The 17,241-nt window shown below is 35.6% G+C and overlaps 1 protein-coding gene across 1 annotated transcript in view; it reads left to right on the top strand.

Moving 5' to 3' along the window:
* Mtpalpha (monolysocardiolipin acyltransferase Mtpalpha) overlaps positions 1-17,241 on the top strand; it is a 255,626-nt gene that overhangs the window by 198,126 nt on the left and 40,259 nt on the right. The window contains exon 14 of the mRNA XM_090391226.1: positions 3,135-3,330. Within this exon, the coding sequence (XP_090247352.1) occupies positions 3,135-3,330 (196 nt within the window). The remainder of the gene's footprint in view (positions 1-3,134; positions 3,331-17,241) is intronic.

Here is a 17,241-nt window from a genome sequence, read left to right as displayed (position 1 = left end):
ATATATGTTTTGTATGTATGTGTGTATGTATGTATATATGTTTTGTATGTATGTGTGTGTGTATGTATGTATATATGTTTTGTATGTATGTGTGTGTATGTATGTATATATGTTTTGTATGTATGTGTGTGTATGTATGTATATATGTTTTGTATGTATGTGTGTATGTATGTATATATGTTTTGTATGTATGTGTGTATGTATGTATATATGTTTTGTATGTATGTGTGTATGTATGTATATATGTTTTGTATGTGTGTGTGTATGTATGTATATATGTTTTGTATGTATGTGTGTGTGTATGTATGTATATATGTTTTGTATGTGTGTATGTATGTATATATGTTTTGTATGTATGTGTGTGTGTATGTATGTATATATGTTTGTATGTATGTGTGTGTGTGTATGTATGTATATATGTTTTGTATGTGTGTGTGTGTGTATGTATGTATATATGTTTTGTATGTATGTGTGTGTGTATGTATGTATATATGTTTTGTATGTATGTGTGTATGTATATATGTTTTGTATGTATGTGTGTATGTTTTGTATGTATGTGTGTATGTATATATGTTTTGTATGTATGTGTGTATGTTTTGTATGTATGTGTGTATGTATATATGTTTTGTATGTATGTGTGTATGTATATATGTTTTGTATGTATGTGTGTGTGTATATATGTTTTGTATGTATGTGTGTGTGTATATATGTTTTGTATGTATGTGTGTGTGTATATATGTTTTGTATGTATGTGTGTGTGTATATATGTTTTGTATGTATGTGTGTGTGTATGTATATATGTTTTGTATGTATGTGTGTGTGTATGTATATATGTTTTGTATGTATGTGTGTGTGTATATGTATATATGTTTTGTATGTATGTGTGTGTGTGTGTATGTATATATGTTTTGTATGTATGTGTGTGTGTGTGTATGTATATATGTTTTGTATGTATGTGTGTGTGTGTGTATGTATATATGTTTTGTATGTATGTGTGTGTGTGTGTGTGTATGTATATATGTTTTGTATGTATGTGTGTGTGTGTGTGTGTATGTATATATGTTTTGTATGTATGTGTGTGTGTGTGTGTATGTATATATGTTTTGTATGTATGTGTGTGTGTGTGTGTATGTATATATGTTTTGTATGTATGTGTGTGTGTGTATGTATATATGTTTTGTATGTATGTGTGTGTATGTATATATGTTTTGTATGTATGTGTGTGTGTGTGTATGTATATATGTTTTGTATGTATGTGTGTGTGTGTGTGTATGTATATATGTTTTGTATGTATGTGTGTGTGTGTGTGTATGTATATATGTTTTGTATGTATGTGTGTGTGTGTGTGTATGTATATATGTTTTGTATGTATGTGTGTGTGTGTATGTATATATGTTTGTGTGTATGTATGTATGTGTGTGTGTGTATGTATATATGTTTGTGTGTATGTATGTATGTGTGTGTGTATGTATGTATGTATATATGTATGTATGTGTGTGTGTGTATGTATGTATATATGTTTGTGTGTGTGTATGTATGTATGTATATATGTTTGTGTGTGTGTATGTATGTATATATGTTTGTGTGTGTGTATGTATGTATATATGTTTGTGTGTATGTATGTATATATGTTTGTGTGTATGTATGTATGTATGTATATATGTTTGTGTGTATGTATGTATGTATATATGTTTGTGTGTATGTATGTATATATGTTTGTGTGTATGTGTGTATGTATGTATGTATGTATGTTTGTGTGTGTGTGTGTATGTATGTATGTATGTATATATGTTTGTGTGTATGTATGTATGTATGTATACATGTTTGTGTGTATGTATGTATGTATATATGTTTGTGTGTATGTATGTATGTATGTATATATGTTTGTGTGTATGTATGTATGTATGTATATATGTTTGTGTGTATGTATGTATATATGTTTGTGTGTATGTATGTATGTATGTATATATGTTTGTGTGTATGTATGTATGTATGTATGTATATATGTTTGTGTGTATGTATGTATGTATGTATATATGTTTGTGTGTATGTATGTATGTTTGTGTGTATGTATGTATATATGTTTGTGTGTGTGTATGTATGTATGTATGTATATATGTTTGTGTGTATGTATGTATGTATGCATGTATATATGTTTGTGTGTATGTATGTATGTATGCATGTATATATGTTTGTGTGTGTGTATGTATATATGTTTGTGTGTGTGTATGTATGTATGTATGTTTGTGTGTGTGTATGTATATATGTTTGTGTGTGTGTATGTATGTATATATGTTTGTGTGTGTATGAATGTATATTTGTGTGTGTGTATGTATGTATATTTGTGTGTATGTATGTTTGTGTGTGTGTGTGTATGTATGTATGTTTGTGTGTGTGTGTGTATGTATGTATGTTTGTGTGTGTGTGTGTATGTATGTATATTTGTGTGTGTGTATGTATGTATGTTTGTGTGTGTGTATGTATGTATGTATGTTTGTGTGTATGTTTGTATGTTTGTGTGTATGTGTATGTATGTATGTATGTTTGTATGTTTGTGTGTATGTGTATGTATGTATGTATGTATGTTTGTATGTTTGTGTGTATGTGTATGTATGTATGTATGTTTGTATGTTTATGTATGTATGTTTGTATGTTTGTGTGTATGTGTATGTATGTATGTTTGTGTGTATGTATGTATGTTTGTGTGTATGTGTATGTATGTATGTGTATGTATGTATGTTTGTGTGTATGTATGTATGTATGTGTATGTATGTATGTATGTTTGTGTATGTGTGTATGTATGTTTGTGTGTATGTATGTATGTATGTTTGTGTATGTGTGTGTATGTATGTATGTTTGTGTGGATGTATGTATATATACATAAGGCGCAGAAAATTCCTGACAAGGTGTTGTTAATGTCTTGCACTTAATTTATTCCTGTCCTTGGGGATGTTTAGCAAAAATTATTTTTAGAGCCTGATTTTTGTAGATATTAATGGTTTTCACTTGTGTTAATAAATTTTACAAAAATGTTTTTTCCTGTCATATCATGTGGTAGTTTTTAAATCGTTAAAATTTAAGTGCATTTAAAATGCACATTTGTAACAGATTTTTTTCCCTTTTTTTCTCTGTAGGAAGGAGTTAGCTTCAAAGAACTAGACTCTCTAACAAAAAAATTTGGCTTTCCAGTTGGTGCTGCTACTCTTACGGATGAAGTTGGAATTGATGTTGCAGCTCATATTGCTGACCATTTAGAAAAGGTTTTTGGTGAAAGATTTGGTGGTTCTGATGGTCGAGTATTAAAAGAAATGGTATCAGCTGGTTTCTTAGGTAAGTAATTTGTTTTCCCTAATGGTAATATTATGAAAGATTGTAAAACCAGTAGACAACTAGTACAACAAATGGATCAAAGTTACATTAACTTTATGTTTAAATATTTAAGGTAGTATTTAAGAAAAATAGTGAAGTTAAATTATTCCATGAATGAATGAAAGTAAAGCAGATGAATGATGCGAAAGAAGAGCTAATTTAGTGAGATAAACTTTAGTTCCATGATGTACAAATTATAGCCATATCAGGTGAACATTTCTGAAAGTCTGTTAAAAAGTAACTATGAAAACTAAATGTGTAATCTACAATAGCGGAGTAAATTAATAAGGAAGAGGGGGTGAGTATCTCATTGATTAGCGTAACTGTTAATCAATGACATCCTCTGACAGAATCAAGGATTTTACAGAGATTTTATGAACACTACCATATTAGAGCTGTATATTTTTGTGATTTCCACAGGAATTGTAATGATTGGGAAAAAATAAAAAAACTGGATAAAAGCAAGAGCCTGATATAGGTGTGATAAATTTATGCCAGAAAGGGTTGAGTATCAAGTTTGTGAAAAATAAGTACATGTGAAATCTACTTTTGTCTGGAGAGGTGGTATAAGGTAAGATAAGAACTGGTTAAAGCTGTTTGTCTCTTCTCTAATGTACTCTTTCTGTTAAAATAATTCTATGGCCTTCAACAGGGTCGGTCTGAGAGTTCTGATGCCCCTAGGCAAAGAAAATTTAGGCACCCCTGTACATAGTCTCTCTATATATATTTTGTCATACTCACACAAGCACACATACACCTACATAGGTATTACAGAAATACGGCTCTATGGGGAACACTGGCTATTTTGGCCACAAACGTTCTTCAGTTGCTGTAAGAATGTTAGATACACAGGTACCAAAACTATTAACCATCGGACTCAACTGTCACTTATGAAAAAGCTTGACCAAACTAATCTGAAATCAGTAGAAGAATGCCGTAGTGGGGATGATAACAAGTAAAGGGAGTGAAGAGAAAAACCAATCAGAGGTCTTATTTCATGAATACTACCAATCAGAATCCCTGCCACTGCAACTCCATTAAATTTCCCATGGCATTCTTATACTGATTTAGAATAAACTGAACTGAATTAACAAGATGATTCTGTGAGAAAATGAATGATGTAATCCCCAACTTCTCAGACCTTAGAGAGCCTGCAAAAACAGGACTTAATCTAAAAATCAGCAGAATTAAGTCTATAGGGAATTGAAGATAAGAAGTGAGAACAGTCGTTTAGTCGCAACCACTGATTGTTAGTTTGAGGGGTACACCGGAACTTCCCCACTCATCTTGGAACAGATGCCAGAAGGAGGAAAAATCTCTACACTTGAGGTTAAGTATACAAAGAGCAGGGGAGTGGAAGAAATAGAGAAAGGTGAAAATAATGTAGGATCATCAGCGAGCACCAGGACAACTTGACTTACTTCAGTTTTTTATTATTAATCAAGGTTTTACTAATTTTTTTTTTCGGAGGTTGTAATTTTTCCCCGAACTATGTAGCAAAATCTGGTGCCCCGAAGTCTTTGCGCCCCTAGGCGATTGCCTAGGTTCGCCTAATGATAAAACCGACACTGACTTTCAATTCTCATGCATCAGCAAACTGATGTACCTTGTGGGAGAAGTTTATCCTTTCTTTTTTCATGACATTTATGCAAAGCCAGCTAGACAGGATAGCCAAGTTCCTACTTGTTGCAGTTTGTAGCATTATGGAAGAATTACACTGCATCAGTATAAATCTGTATGATGTATTTACCATACAGATTTTTTGTTTACTTACCATACAGACCACTGACTCCACTTTAGAAATTCACTCCTAATTGAGAATGTCTGTGGATCAGTTTGCAAAAAATTCACCATATACAGATTATAAAAAGGACAGTTTTTTTTACTAAAATAAAGAGCCAAAAGGCTTCAGTTCGGCAATGCAAAATTTATAAAAATCAAGTGGATATTAGATCCAGCATTATTTTAAAGCCGAATGTAGAAACTATGAGAGTTTCGTACAAATAAGTTGACCAAAGAGCTTACGGGAATACGCCTGCCAGCATTTAAAAGTTGCTTCAGTGCAGACCACTTTAGAAAACATGCACGCTGCCCAGGCATCCATATATTTGCTTTCTAATGTGGACAGTTCTTTAAAAAATAGTTAAAGCAGTTAATATGAAAGGGACCGAAGACATTCTTGAAGATTGTATGATTGTGGCACTTAGGGCAAAAAAAAATAATAATAATAATAATAATAATTCTCTGCCTATATCTTCATGTTGTGGATCCTTTGGAAAGCTCTAGATATATCTGTCTGCCTAGAGATATTAAAAAACAGATTAGAAGAAACCATCTAGGAGTGAACTAATGCAGGTAGGGGTTGAAGTGTGGCACATATACACTACTCCTCAGAGGAAAGGACAGATGTCTGTAGTACTAGATCTTATTTCTTAGTAAATAAATTTCATCGCCCACTGTAATGTCACCATGTTGGTAGCGTGAAATGGGCGTGTGTTGGGGGGGGGGGGGATTGGACTCCAGAGCATAGACTTGGTTTACTTTCCACCCATTTCTTGTGGCATACAATATGAGCAATGGTGTGAGTTATGTCAGACATTTTGGTAGTTTTAAAATGGTTATTTGACAGACTAGTACAGACTGGAATTTGGGGTCTTTCATATCAGCAATTGAATAATCTTACGGCTGTCATTCTGCAAGGTATACCTGCAGGCAGTTCAAGCAGTGGTATGTGGGGGGGCACTGCCAAGGCTACAATTTGTCCTAAATTCTTGATGTGTATAGTCTAGCAAAGAAACCATTACTATATATTCCGTCCAGTACCATCAACAGGGTGTAGCATAGAGGCAGCCTGCCTCACGGCACGGCTTAATAAGGGCACTCGTTCCGCCATATTGCGGTAGGTGGCATCGCTACGTAAGTTCAGAAAGAAGTTTTGCTAAGCTTAAACTGATCAAAAATTATTTGAGAACAGCAGTGACCCAAGAAAGATTGGTTGGGTCTAGCAACTATATCGATAGAGGCGAACATAGCTTATAATTAAAATTTAGAAGAGCTTATAAACAGTTTTATTGTGCGATATCCCCCGTAGAGCAAACATTTGATTAATATTATTATGTAATCGTTTTGCATTAATGTTTGTCTCGTAATAAAAACAAAATAGCAATTGGAGATTTTCTTATATTTTTTGCCTTATAATCCTTCAGGGGCGATATTTAATTGTTTGCCTCAGGGCATGACTAATTTGGCGACGACCCTGATTCCATCCCTCCATATTTCATCCTCAAGCAGTAACCATGGAAATCAAGCAAAGGGAAATAATTATCTGCAGAAAAGGCAAACCTTCCAGATTCACTTTACGGTTATATTGTATTTACTCGAATATAGCTCACACTTTTTTCCCCCAAAATTAAAGTTAAAAACTCGTGGTGCAAGATATATGCAAGGATTTTCGTAATTGCTCACATTATTTATAAAATGAATGAATTTAAATTTTAATTATCAATGTCATTTATGCGATTGGCGGCTTACCTTCATCACGCGATATATTTGAATCTCTAGCGACATTGCTTCTGTAATTAAATTAAAACAAACAGTTTCATTATTGCTTATCCTTTTATCATTTTGGAATCATAAGATCGCCATGATTTAAAGAAAATGAAAATGGATATCACTTACCAAGAATCTCCGATTCGCTATCACTACTTCTGGTCTTGTGTATGACTGGTGCAGTATTAACAAAGATCATGCGAATCAACAACAAAGGCAAGCCGATGATTCTTGAGTTGAAATCCTGATTCTCTTTAAATTCCAAAATATTTTTTAATTTCTTTTTTTGTAAAGTAAAATCAGGGATGTGAGATATATGCGAGGGCAAATTATATTTGAGTAAATACGGTACATGGAATTTTGTTTTAATCTGAATGTTAATTTCTATTTCCCATCTGCAAAACAATACACTTTTCTGAATTACACATTCCTTTACTCTTTACATCTCAAAGATTGCAATGTTTTGTGTAAATTGTGCAAAGATTGCTTTGTGCAATGCTTGTTAGAGCATATGCATCAGGGCCAGAGGGTTTTGAAACTCAAAAATCAAAGGAATCATGTCCAAACTGGACAAAAAGTCTCTTGGTCCTGATAGCAGTTCTCCAGTTGTCCCAAACATTTGTGCCCCAGAATTAACTACTGATGCTTTACTGATTTTATTCTCCTTTTTGTTCCATTGGTATCGGTCCTGCAGCTTGTAAATTAGTCTATATTTTATCCAAATCTAAGGAAGGTTTGGAGTAATGGAGAATGCATTAAAGCAACTTCTGAAAATGTTTCTAATAACCAATTGCTGTTATGGTGTTTCCACATACTTTTGGAATGGAAAAGTTTGGGGTCCTTCAGTTGGCTGATATCTCTAAGGCATTCAGTTGTATTTTGCAACAACTGTTAAGCAAGCTTATATTATATAGATTATCATCTGACTTCTGCAACTAAGTTACCGTTTTTTTATGTTTGGTGTTTGATAGATATTTGTCCTCAAATTATGCAAGTGATGCTGAGGTTCCACAAGTCTTCATTTATCTACTGACTTATTGTTCAGTCTACTGCAGCTGACCATTAACTCAGTCTACACAGTCTTTCTCATTTCAGAAACATTGTACTCTACAAATGACTGAGACTTTCAGACTATCAGTTTCTCCGACTTCATCAGTTCTGATCTTGAAACCATTTTTGATTAAGGTTCCAGTAACCTTGTAAATTTCGGTCATAATAAAAACTGATTTCCTCTATTCTATTATGTCTTAAAAGAAAAAAAAATTGTTTTCTTTCATGCTTGCTTAACATATTTAATTTATAGTATAACCAATTAAAAAAACTTTCAACATCCATCTCTAATCCAGAGTATTTTAGTAATAAGGTGTGATTGATACAGTAAAAAGTGCCTTAGAAGACAAATATAAGATTTGATAATGTTGGAGTCTTAACAGATTGATTAGGAGGAAAATTGTTGATAGGAAGTTAGTAATAATGTAAGTTCTTCATTTAGTACTATCATAATATCCTGTACACCCCTTGAGGGTACATATCAGGAATTTGGTGATGATGGTGTGACACCTTTTGACTACTTGTATATGGAAATATGACTTCTGCATTACTTCAACCTTAATATCACTTCTGGGTAGTGGCCCTTCCCATAATAATAGCATTATACATGTCTGTAAGAATATATGCATTACATTATGGGATGCTAAGGTAATTGATGTGAAGTCATAGCTTCCACATACAAGTACCCCATTTGTGAAGTTACTTCATGCGCAAACTTTGTTTGTTTACACTTGGATAAAACATGAAACTAAGACTATAATTTCTTGGCATCTTTAATTTAAGATATTACTTTACTAGCTGAAGAAAGTTATTAACTTTAGACAAATTGAAAATCTATCCACTCATTGAATACAGTTGTCACATTTGGAGTGGTGTTCCTGAGAACTCTTTAAAATCCATGACAGTAAGAAGAGAGCAGTACATTGATTAAAGATATGTTTCTCACAATTCACTCCACTCAAGTTTCTGCTGTTTGTATTTTCTACAAGTGATTTTCATGGTGACTGTTCATCAAAATTATTAGCATAGTATTTTAGACCAGTACATAATACAATTTTGTTGGCCGTGTTCCATAACTGTCAGCCCATTTTCATCTCGTTCTATATGCAGGCAGATACTTACATGGGACAAACTATTGAAAGGGAGAAGATGAGGTACTCGGTTAGAAGCTCTGATCAGTTCTCTGCATCCCTTGTAGATAATATAGAGGTCTCTTCCTCTTAAGCAATACAGATATTATTGAGAATGGAACTTAGTATCTTACTTGTTTATTACACTTTATTAATGGCAAATCCAGAGTCTAATAAATAAATAAGATAGTACTATTCTCCATAGTGGCTGTGTTGCTTAAAATCAACAATAAGTTCAAAGACACTTGCCCTGAATCACGCATATGTGCTTGATCAGACCTAACATTTGCCCAGAGGAAACAAGGATGCCATCGAAGAGAACTTGAAGAAAACTATCAAAATGGAGACCCCAGTTGGATCATTGAATACAAGCAAGTTCAATTGGTGCAAAAATCAAGTGATGAAACTAGTAGCCACCGTGGAAATCAGTAGGCAGGCACTGCATAGGAAATGTGCAAGACCTTTGCAATGAAATATATGCCTCACAGAACCTTGCACATGCACTTCACCAACATCTGTGGTCTAAGCTCCAATCTTAATAGTGTCCACTACCACCTTCAGTCTACTAAACCCCACCTACTCTTTCTGGCAGAAACTCGAATCTCACCTCCCCTAGCACTATTTATCTCAACCTTCCAGACTACACACTCTAACTCCTTTCGACCCAAGGGTGGTGTCTGTGCATACATCCTCTCTAACATACCTTGCCAGAGAGCACCCAACCTAGAATTGCCCAACTTTGACCTTCTTTGGTTGAAAATATCCCTTTCCCACTCAGTCAAATTCATTTCTATCTCTGTCGCTCCCCCAGTGCAAACAATCACTCTGAGCTCTTTAATTTCCTCTTCTTGAAAATTGATTTTCTCCAATCCCACTTTCCCAATAGTGAAATTATCCTCCTAAGAGATTTTAATGTCCACAACACCATGTCTTTTCACCTCCAATTGTACAGATCTTGCAGGCAGAGATGCTGAAACGTTTGCCATCACTAACAACCGTACTCAACTTGTTCAGATGCCAACCAGAATACCATATAACCCAAACCACTCCCCAAACACCCTAGATATCTTCCTTGCCATTGACCCTTCCAAATACACAGTGAAAGTATTGCCCCCCCCCCCCAGGTAATTCTGACCACAATCTAGTGCTCATCTTCTTCCCTATGCAACAACGCTTACATAGCCAAGAGTACACTGTTATAATGCCAGGAGTAGTTTGGCATTTTAACAGTGCCAAGTGGGACAGTCTCTGCAACTTCTATGCCACATTCCCATAGTTGAACTATTACTTCCGGCCTTCCAACCAAACATATGCACTGAACTTATCATTAAAGTAATCCCCACTGGCATGGAAACAAACATTCTCCACACTACTCTGAACTGCCATCCCCTAACTAAACCCTGGTTCTCCAAAAGATATGCACGACTGTACAAATGAAAAACCAAACATACCGTAACTGGCTGAAATCAAGAACCCCCATCCTCCTTTAGAGCTTATACTGAAGCCCAAAATAGGTGCAAAAAAAAACAATCAATGCTTCGAAAACAGAGCAGGAAACTAGTAGCCTGTCAAAAATGGCAGCGAGCCTTTTGGTCTCTCGCTAAAGCACTTGGCAGTAACTTCTGATCACTGCCAATCAACAGATAATTTGTACAACCAACAGATTTTCAGCAATGGAATCCATACTGGAGCCCATTTATTAGGTTGGTGCCCTCAAGGTAATGTAGAAGTTGGGAATTGATGATTTTTCCCATTACTTCAGACAGGACTGAGGGAAGCAAGATAGGGTGGTAGTTGGACGGCAGTCACTCGCTTACCTCACTTCTGTCTGAAGTAATGGAAAAAATCATCAAAAATCATGCCGGAGGTCGTTTATTAGGTGGTTGCCTTCAAGGTAGTGTAGAAGTTGGGAATTGATGATATTTTCCATTACTTCAGACAGGACTGAGGTAAGCGAGTCACTGCCATCCAACTACCACTCTATCTTGCTTACCTCAGACCTGTCTGAAGTAATGGAAAAAATCATCAATTCCCAACTTCTACATTACCTTGAGGGCACCAACCTAATAAATGGGCTCCAGTATGGATTCCATTGCTGAAAATCTGTTGGTTGTACAAATTATCTGTTGATTGGCAGTGATCAGAAGTTACTGCCAAGTGCTTTAGCGAAAGACCAAAAGGCTCGCTGCCATTTTGGACAGGCTACTAGTTTCCTGCTTTTTGCTCTGTTTTCGAAGCATTGGTCTCTCGCTAAAGCACTTGGCAGTAACTTCTGATCACTGCCAATCAACAGATAATTTGTACAACCAACAGATTTTCAGCAATGGAATCCATACTGGAGCCCATTTATTAGGTTGGTGCCCTCAAAGTAATGTAGAAGTTGGGAATTGATGATTTTTTCCATTACTTCAGACAGGTCTGAGGTAAGCAAGATAGAGTGGTAGTTAGATGGCAGTGACTCGCTTACCTCAGTCCTGTCTGAAGTAATGGAAAATATCATCAATTCCCAACTTCTACACTACCTTGAAGGCAACCACCTAATAAACGACCTCCGGCATGATTTTTGATGATTTTTTCCATTACTTCAGACAGAAGTGAGGTAATCGAGTGACTGCCGTCCAACTACCACCCTATCTTGCTTCCCTCAGTCCTGTCTGAAGTAATGGGAAAAATCATCAATTCCCAACTTCTACATTACCTTGAGGGCACCAACCTAATAAATGGGCTCCAGTATGGATTCCATTGCTGAAAATCTGTTGGTTGTACAAATTATCTGTTGATTGGCAGTGATCAGAAGTTACTGCCAAGTGCTTTAGCGAGAGACCAAAAGGCTCGCTGCCATTTTGGACAGGCTACTAGTTTCCTGCTCTGTTTTCGAAGCATTGATTGTTTTTTTTTTGCACCTATTTTGGGCTTCAGTATAAGCTCTTAAGGAGGATGGGGGTTTTTGATTTCAGCCAGTTACGGTATGTTTGGTTTTTCATTTGTACAGTCGTGGCATATCTTTTGGAGAACCAGGGTTTAGTTAGGGGATGGCAGTTCAGAGTAGTGTGGAGAATGTTTGTTTCCATGCCAGTGGGGAGTACTTTAGTGATAAGTTCAGTGCATATGTTTGGTTGGAAGGCCGGAAGTAATAGTCCAACTATGGGAATGTGGCATAGAAGTTGCAGAGACTGTCCCACTTGGCACTGTTAAATTGCCAAACTACTCCTGACATTACCTTGAGGGCACCAACCTAATAAATGGGCTCCAGTATGGATTCTGTCGCTGCTAATCAACAGGAGATCTGCTCACATATGTCACCCATCTCTGGACAAATGCCATGGAAAAGTTGGGTGAATCTCAAGTGGTTGCACTTGATATCTCCAAAGCTTTTGATTAGGTCAGGCACAAAGGCTTACTCAAACAGGACAGAACCTTGTGGAACCCCAGCATTAGTTGAATGGTTCCTTATTCTCTCACCATTCGACTAATGCCGGGGTTCCACAAAGTTCTGTCCTCTCACAAACCCTCTTCCTGCTATATATCAATGACCTACTTCAGTTGACCTCCAACCCAATATACAACTTTTCTGTCTTCTAAGCTACTTTTTACCATATCAATCCACCTATATCTTGGTCTTCTTGTGGGTCTTTTTCCTGTCATCCTGGCAGAGAACACTTATTTTGCTTCTCTCTTGGCACCTTGTCATATGCCTTTTCCATATCTACAAAACTTAAATACAGATCATTTTTATATTCCCATGATTTCTTAACTATTTGTCATAAAGTTAAAATCTGATCCCGACATCCTCTATTTGGCCTGAATCCAGCTTGTTCTTCACCAAACTTCTCTTCCACAATCCTTCTCAACCATTTCTCAAGTATACTTGTATAAATCATACCAGGAACACTCACTAGAGAAATACCTCTATAATTCTCATTCAGATTTATTTCCCTTTTTATATATGGTTACCATGAGAGCTCTACTCCAATAATCTGGAATTCATCCGTCTGTCCAGGCCTTCTCAACTATGCAGTGCAGCCACTATAAGTCTTTTATACCTCCATACTTAGCATTTCTGGTCGAATATCATCTAAGGTTGAAGATTTGTGGGTTGCAGAAATTGGTTGATAAGCGGAAAAGGGGAGATATGATTGAGACATTCAAATTGCTGAAAAGTTTCTATAGGATTAATTCAGAGGGTATTTTGGAGAACAGGACTGGTGGTTGGAGGACTAAGGGACATCCATGGAAGCTGGGTATGGGTGTAGTTAGTAAGGGTGTTAGAGCTGGGTTTTTTACTTTTAGAGTGGTGAATGAGGACTCCTTTGAGTTGCCCGTAATAATAATAAGTATGAATATGCATTCTGATTGCATGCCTCATCAGTGTTTTTTACCACTGTGCTGCCACTGATTTTTCATTTCACAATTTTTCGAAGTAATTACTCCATACGTGAAGGATATTTTTTTCTCCAGTTTTCATGTCACCTTTATCATCTCTAATTCCTTTTAAAGTACTCTTTCCTCCATTTCTGAACTTTTTCAACAACCTCCAAAATATCTTGCCACCCCTCTTGATGTTTATTTTCTATGTTCTTACCAAAGTCTTCCCATGACTTTTGTTTAGCTAATTTTACATAGTGTTTAGCTTTATTACATTCGTCTCTGTATTCTCTAAGAGCAGAAGCAGACTTATTTGCCAGGAACTTTTGATATGCTTTCTTCTTTTCCTTCACTGCCTCTTTAACTTCCTGTGTCCACCATGGAGTTCTGATGTTTCTATATTTGCAGACTACCTCACCACATGCCTTTCTGGCTGAATCAATCAGGGTTTTCTTCAGGGCTTGCCACTGAATTTCCAAGGTTTGGTTTCTGTTCTCAGACATTTTCATTTTTTCTTCAATAATGTTTGTGTGTTTTAGTCTACTGTTCACATCTCAGAGCTGCTCAACTTTTATTCACTTTAAAACTTCCTTACATGTTGTTCTTTTCAATATTTAATTCAATTTTATCATGTTCAAGACTAAATGGTGATCACTTCGAATTTCAAATCCTCTGTATACTCTAGTGTCCTGCACCAGAGAGAAAACATCACTATCAACAATGACATAGTCAATGAGAATTTTCTTATTTCTTGCCTCTTCTCTCCATGTGAATTTGTGCACATTTTTATGTTGGAACGTGGTGTTAGTAATATCCAGTCCATGTCCTGAGCAGAAATCCAACAGGTATTTGCCATTATTATTAGCTTTGCTCTTTTCTCCAAACATCAACCACCACTGCCCTCAATTCTGATCTCTGAGCCATCCTCCAGTGCCGTTCATATAACTTCATCAATTTCAATGCTAATAAAACCCAGCTCTGTCATATTTCTCATAAAAAAGAACCATTTTTTCCCAGTATTCTTTTTGACGATACCCAAATTTCCAGACAGTTTGAGATTTCTCTTCTTGGAATTACCCTGACATCAAAACCTCTCCTGGTATAAACACATCACAATCATTGCATCCTCAGCTTTAAAAAAAACTAGGATTTCTCTTTCGCTCAAGACGTTACTTCACTCCTGAACAGCTGTTAACATTATACAAATCACAAATCTGCCCAGCTATTGCATACTGCTCTCACATATGGCATAGTACCTAAAAGTCCCTCAAAATGCTCAAACTCAATACAGAGAGCAATCAGACTTATTAATGACCCATCTCTTACCAACTCACCCCCCCCCCACTTTTGCACAGACAGACATTTGGTTTCTGCAATATGTATATTCTACAAATATTTCTATGGGGAAATGCTCATCTGAAATTACATCAATAATTCCTCCATGTAGTACTAAACTCGTTGAAACACATGCAGCTGCTGCTGCTCAACATCCCTTCACATTGCATCTTGAAACAAACAGAACAAGTTTCTTTTCCTCTTCCACCATCCTTGCAACTGCTGTATTCTGGAACAGTCTTCTCCCTCCCCTCTTGTGTTTCCAAGGAATACAATATATAGTCGTTTAATCAAATGTAAACAAATTCCTCCTTTCCCAACCCACTATCCATGCACAGTACTAATATACTATAGGTTGATCAACCAACCTCTCGTGTGTGGGCGCAACATAAAAAAAAAAAAAACATGGGTTCAATGCCTGTAGGTGTTTGATGCCATCTTGATATGATTCTTCCATTGCTTAAAAGTAAAACTTATAACCCACATACTACTATACTTTATACCATATATTATTGTGCAATATTCCAAGTTAGTAAAGTTACAAGCTTGTCCTAAAATGTGTGAAAACTGAAATGCAGAATACTAATAATGTTGAATACTGTAGTTATTCCTTCTTTTTACTGATTTTTATTTTCTGAATATAACCTTTTGTATTTGTTGCTTAGAAAGATCTCATCTGTTTTTGTCTTTGTTTTTGTAATACCTATTATGTCGATCTGGTATTTATTGAATTCTTCTGCTGGTTCCATTTCTTTTCCATTCATGCTTCTTATGTTGATTGTACGATGTTGAGTTAAGTTTTCATTGTTTGCACTGGTTCCCTGATGAAAACAACTTTAATTAGGCATCGCTTCAACAGGCATGAAATTCTGCCATGTTGTGCCATCATTTTGCATTATGGTTTAAGCCAGTGAGAATACAGTTTGGTCAGCTAATTCCCATTCTAGTCCATTCTCATCTGTTTACTATCTGGGTAAATACATAACAGGGTGCAGCACAAGAAGGTGAGGATTGTGCATTAGGTCAGAAGCTCTGATCAGTTCTCCACAGTCCTTAAAAGGCTACATAGAAGTCCCCCCCCCCCTGTTATTCAGCTTTTGACCCTTAAACACTCCAACTGTGTTATAATATCTTTAAAATGCATTTCCACATTTTTGTTGCTATTATTATACTCTTATATAATGACATTCATTTAGATTAACTGGTAATGACAACTTTTAGTAAATCTTGGCCTGAAAAATAAAATCATGTCTCCCAGAATTGTATGGGGTTTTCTGTGTGTTATAATAACAGTTAGGATTAAGAGGGCCAAAGGAATAATTTATTACATATTGAAAGAAAGAATTTTTTTTATTTCCCTCCAAACCCATTCTGTAGAGTTTATGCTCTCAGTAATGAGCTCTGTTTAGTTTTTTTGACAGTTTCATCCACGGAGTGCCAATATTACAGTTGTTGGAAGATTATTTGAATAGTGGAATATCATTATTAATTTGATGGGTGGGTAATAATTTAAATTTTCTCTGATCAAAAATTAAAAAAAAAAAAAAAAAAAAAAAAAAAAAAAAAAAAAAAGCACATGCAATTCAAAAACAGATAAGTAAACAACATCATAATTGTAACAGGTACTAATGACTTAATTAGCGATAAGCTCAGTATGATAGGGCATATGAAACGGTTGTTGGAAGAAGTGAGAGTGAAGAGTGAGAAAGTGAAAATCTTAAGTATATTACCTAGATATGACAAAAAATTAGTTAAGAAGGGCTATGATGACAAATGATTCAATGCAATAGGCTGTGTACAAGGAATTAGTGCGAGTTTTTGGATGTGTCGAGTGAGTGTGAGTGAAGATTGGAAATTATCACAAAGAGAGAAGGATTTAGATTTTGTGTTTGTCGAGGTCGGACCCATCAAACATGCAAAGATGTCTGCATATATAATGTACTAGAGAAGAACAGAGATCTGCAAGTTGTCCTTCTGTGTCAAGCAGACTACAGACAAAAGTACATACAAGTAGTTTTAAATTATATATTTAGTTTAATCCTTTATCCAAGTGTAAGCAAACAAAGTTTGCACCTAAAGTATCTTCAGGACTATGTCAACTTGTGGCAAAGGTGGATTGACTTCACATCACTTGCCTTAGTATCTCCCATAATGCAAAGCATGTTTCCTTGTGCACACGTATAATTCCATACATTATGAGATGGATCACTACCCATACCGGTTTCGACCTTTATTGAGGTCTCTTCAGTAGGAGCCAGACCCAGAGGTGATACCAAGGTTGAAGCAGTGCAGAAATCATATTTCCATTAGAGAAAGACATTTTTATATCTTTCTCTAATCCAGAGTAATTTAATAATAAGATGTGACACCTTTTGGCAACTCGTATATGGAAAGATGACTTCTGCATTGCTTCAACCTTGATATTGTTAAACGTTGATAAATT

The sequence above is a fragment of the Typopeltis vanoorti genome, chromosome 4 (assembly GCF_054136105.1).
Source record: "Typopeltis vanoorti isolate ZY-2024b chromosome 4, IOZ_Tvanoo_1.0, whole genome shotgun sequence".
Classification (NCBI taxonomy): Eukaryota; Metazoa; Arthropoda; class Arachnida; order Uropygi; family Thelyphonidae; genus Typopeltis; species Typopeltis vanoorti.
Note: the sequence above shows the minus strand (reverse complement) of the source record. Positions and strands in the feature narration are given on the sequence as shown.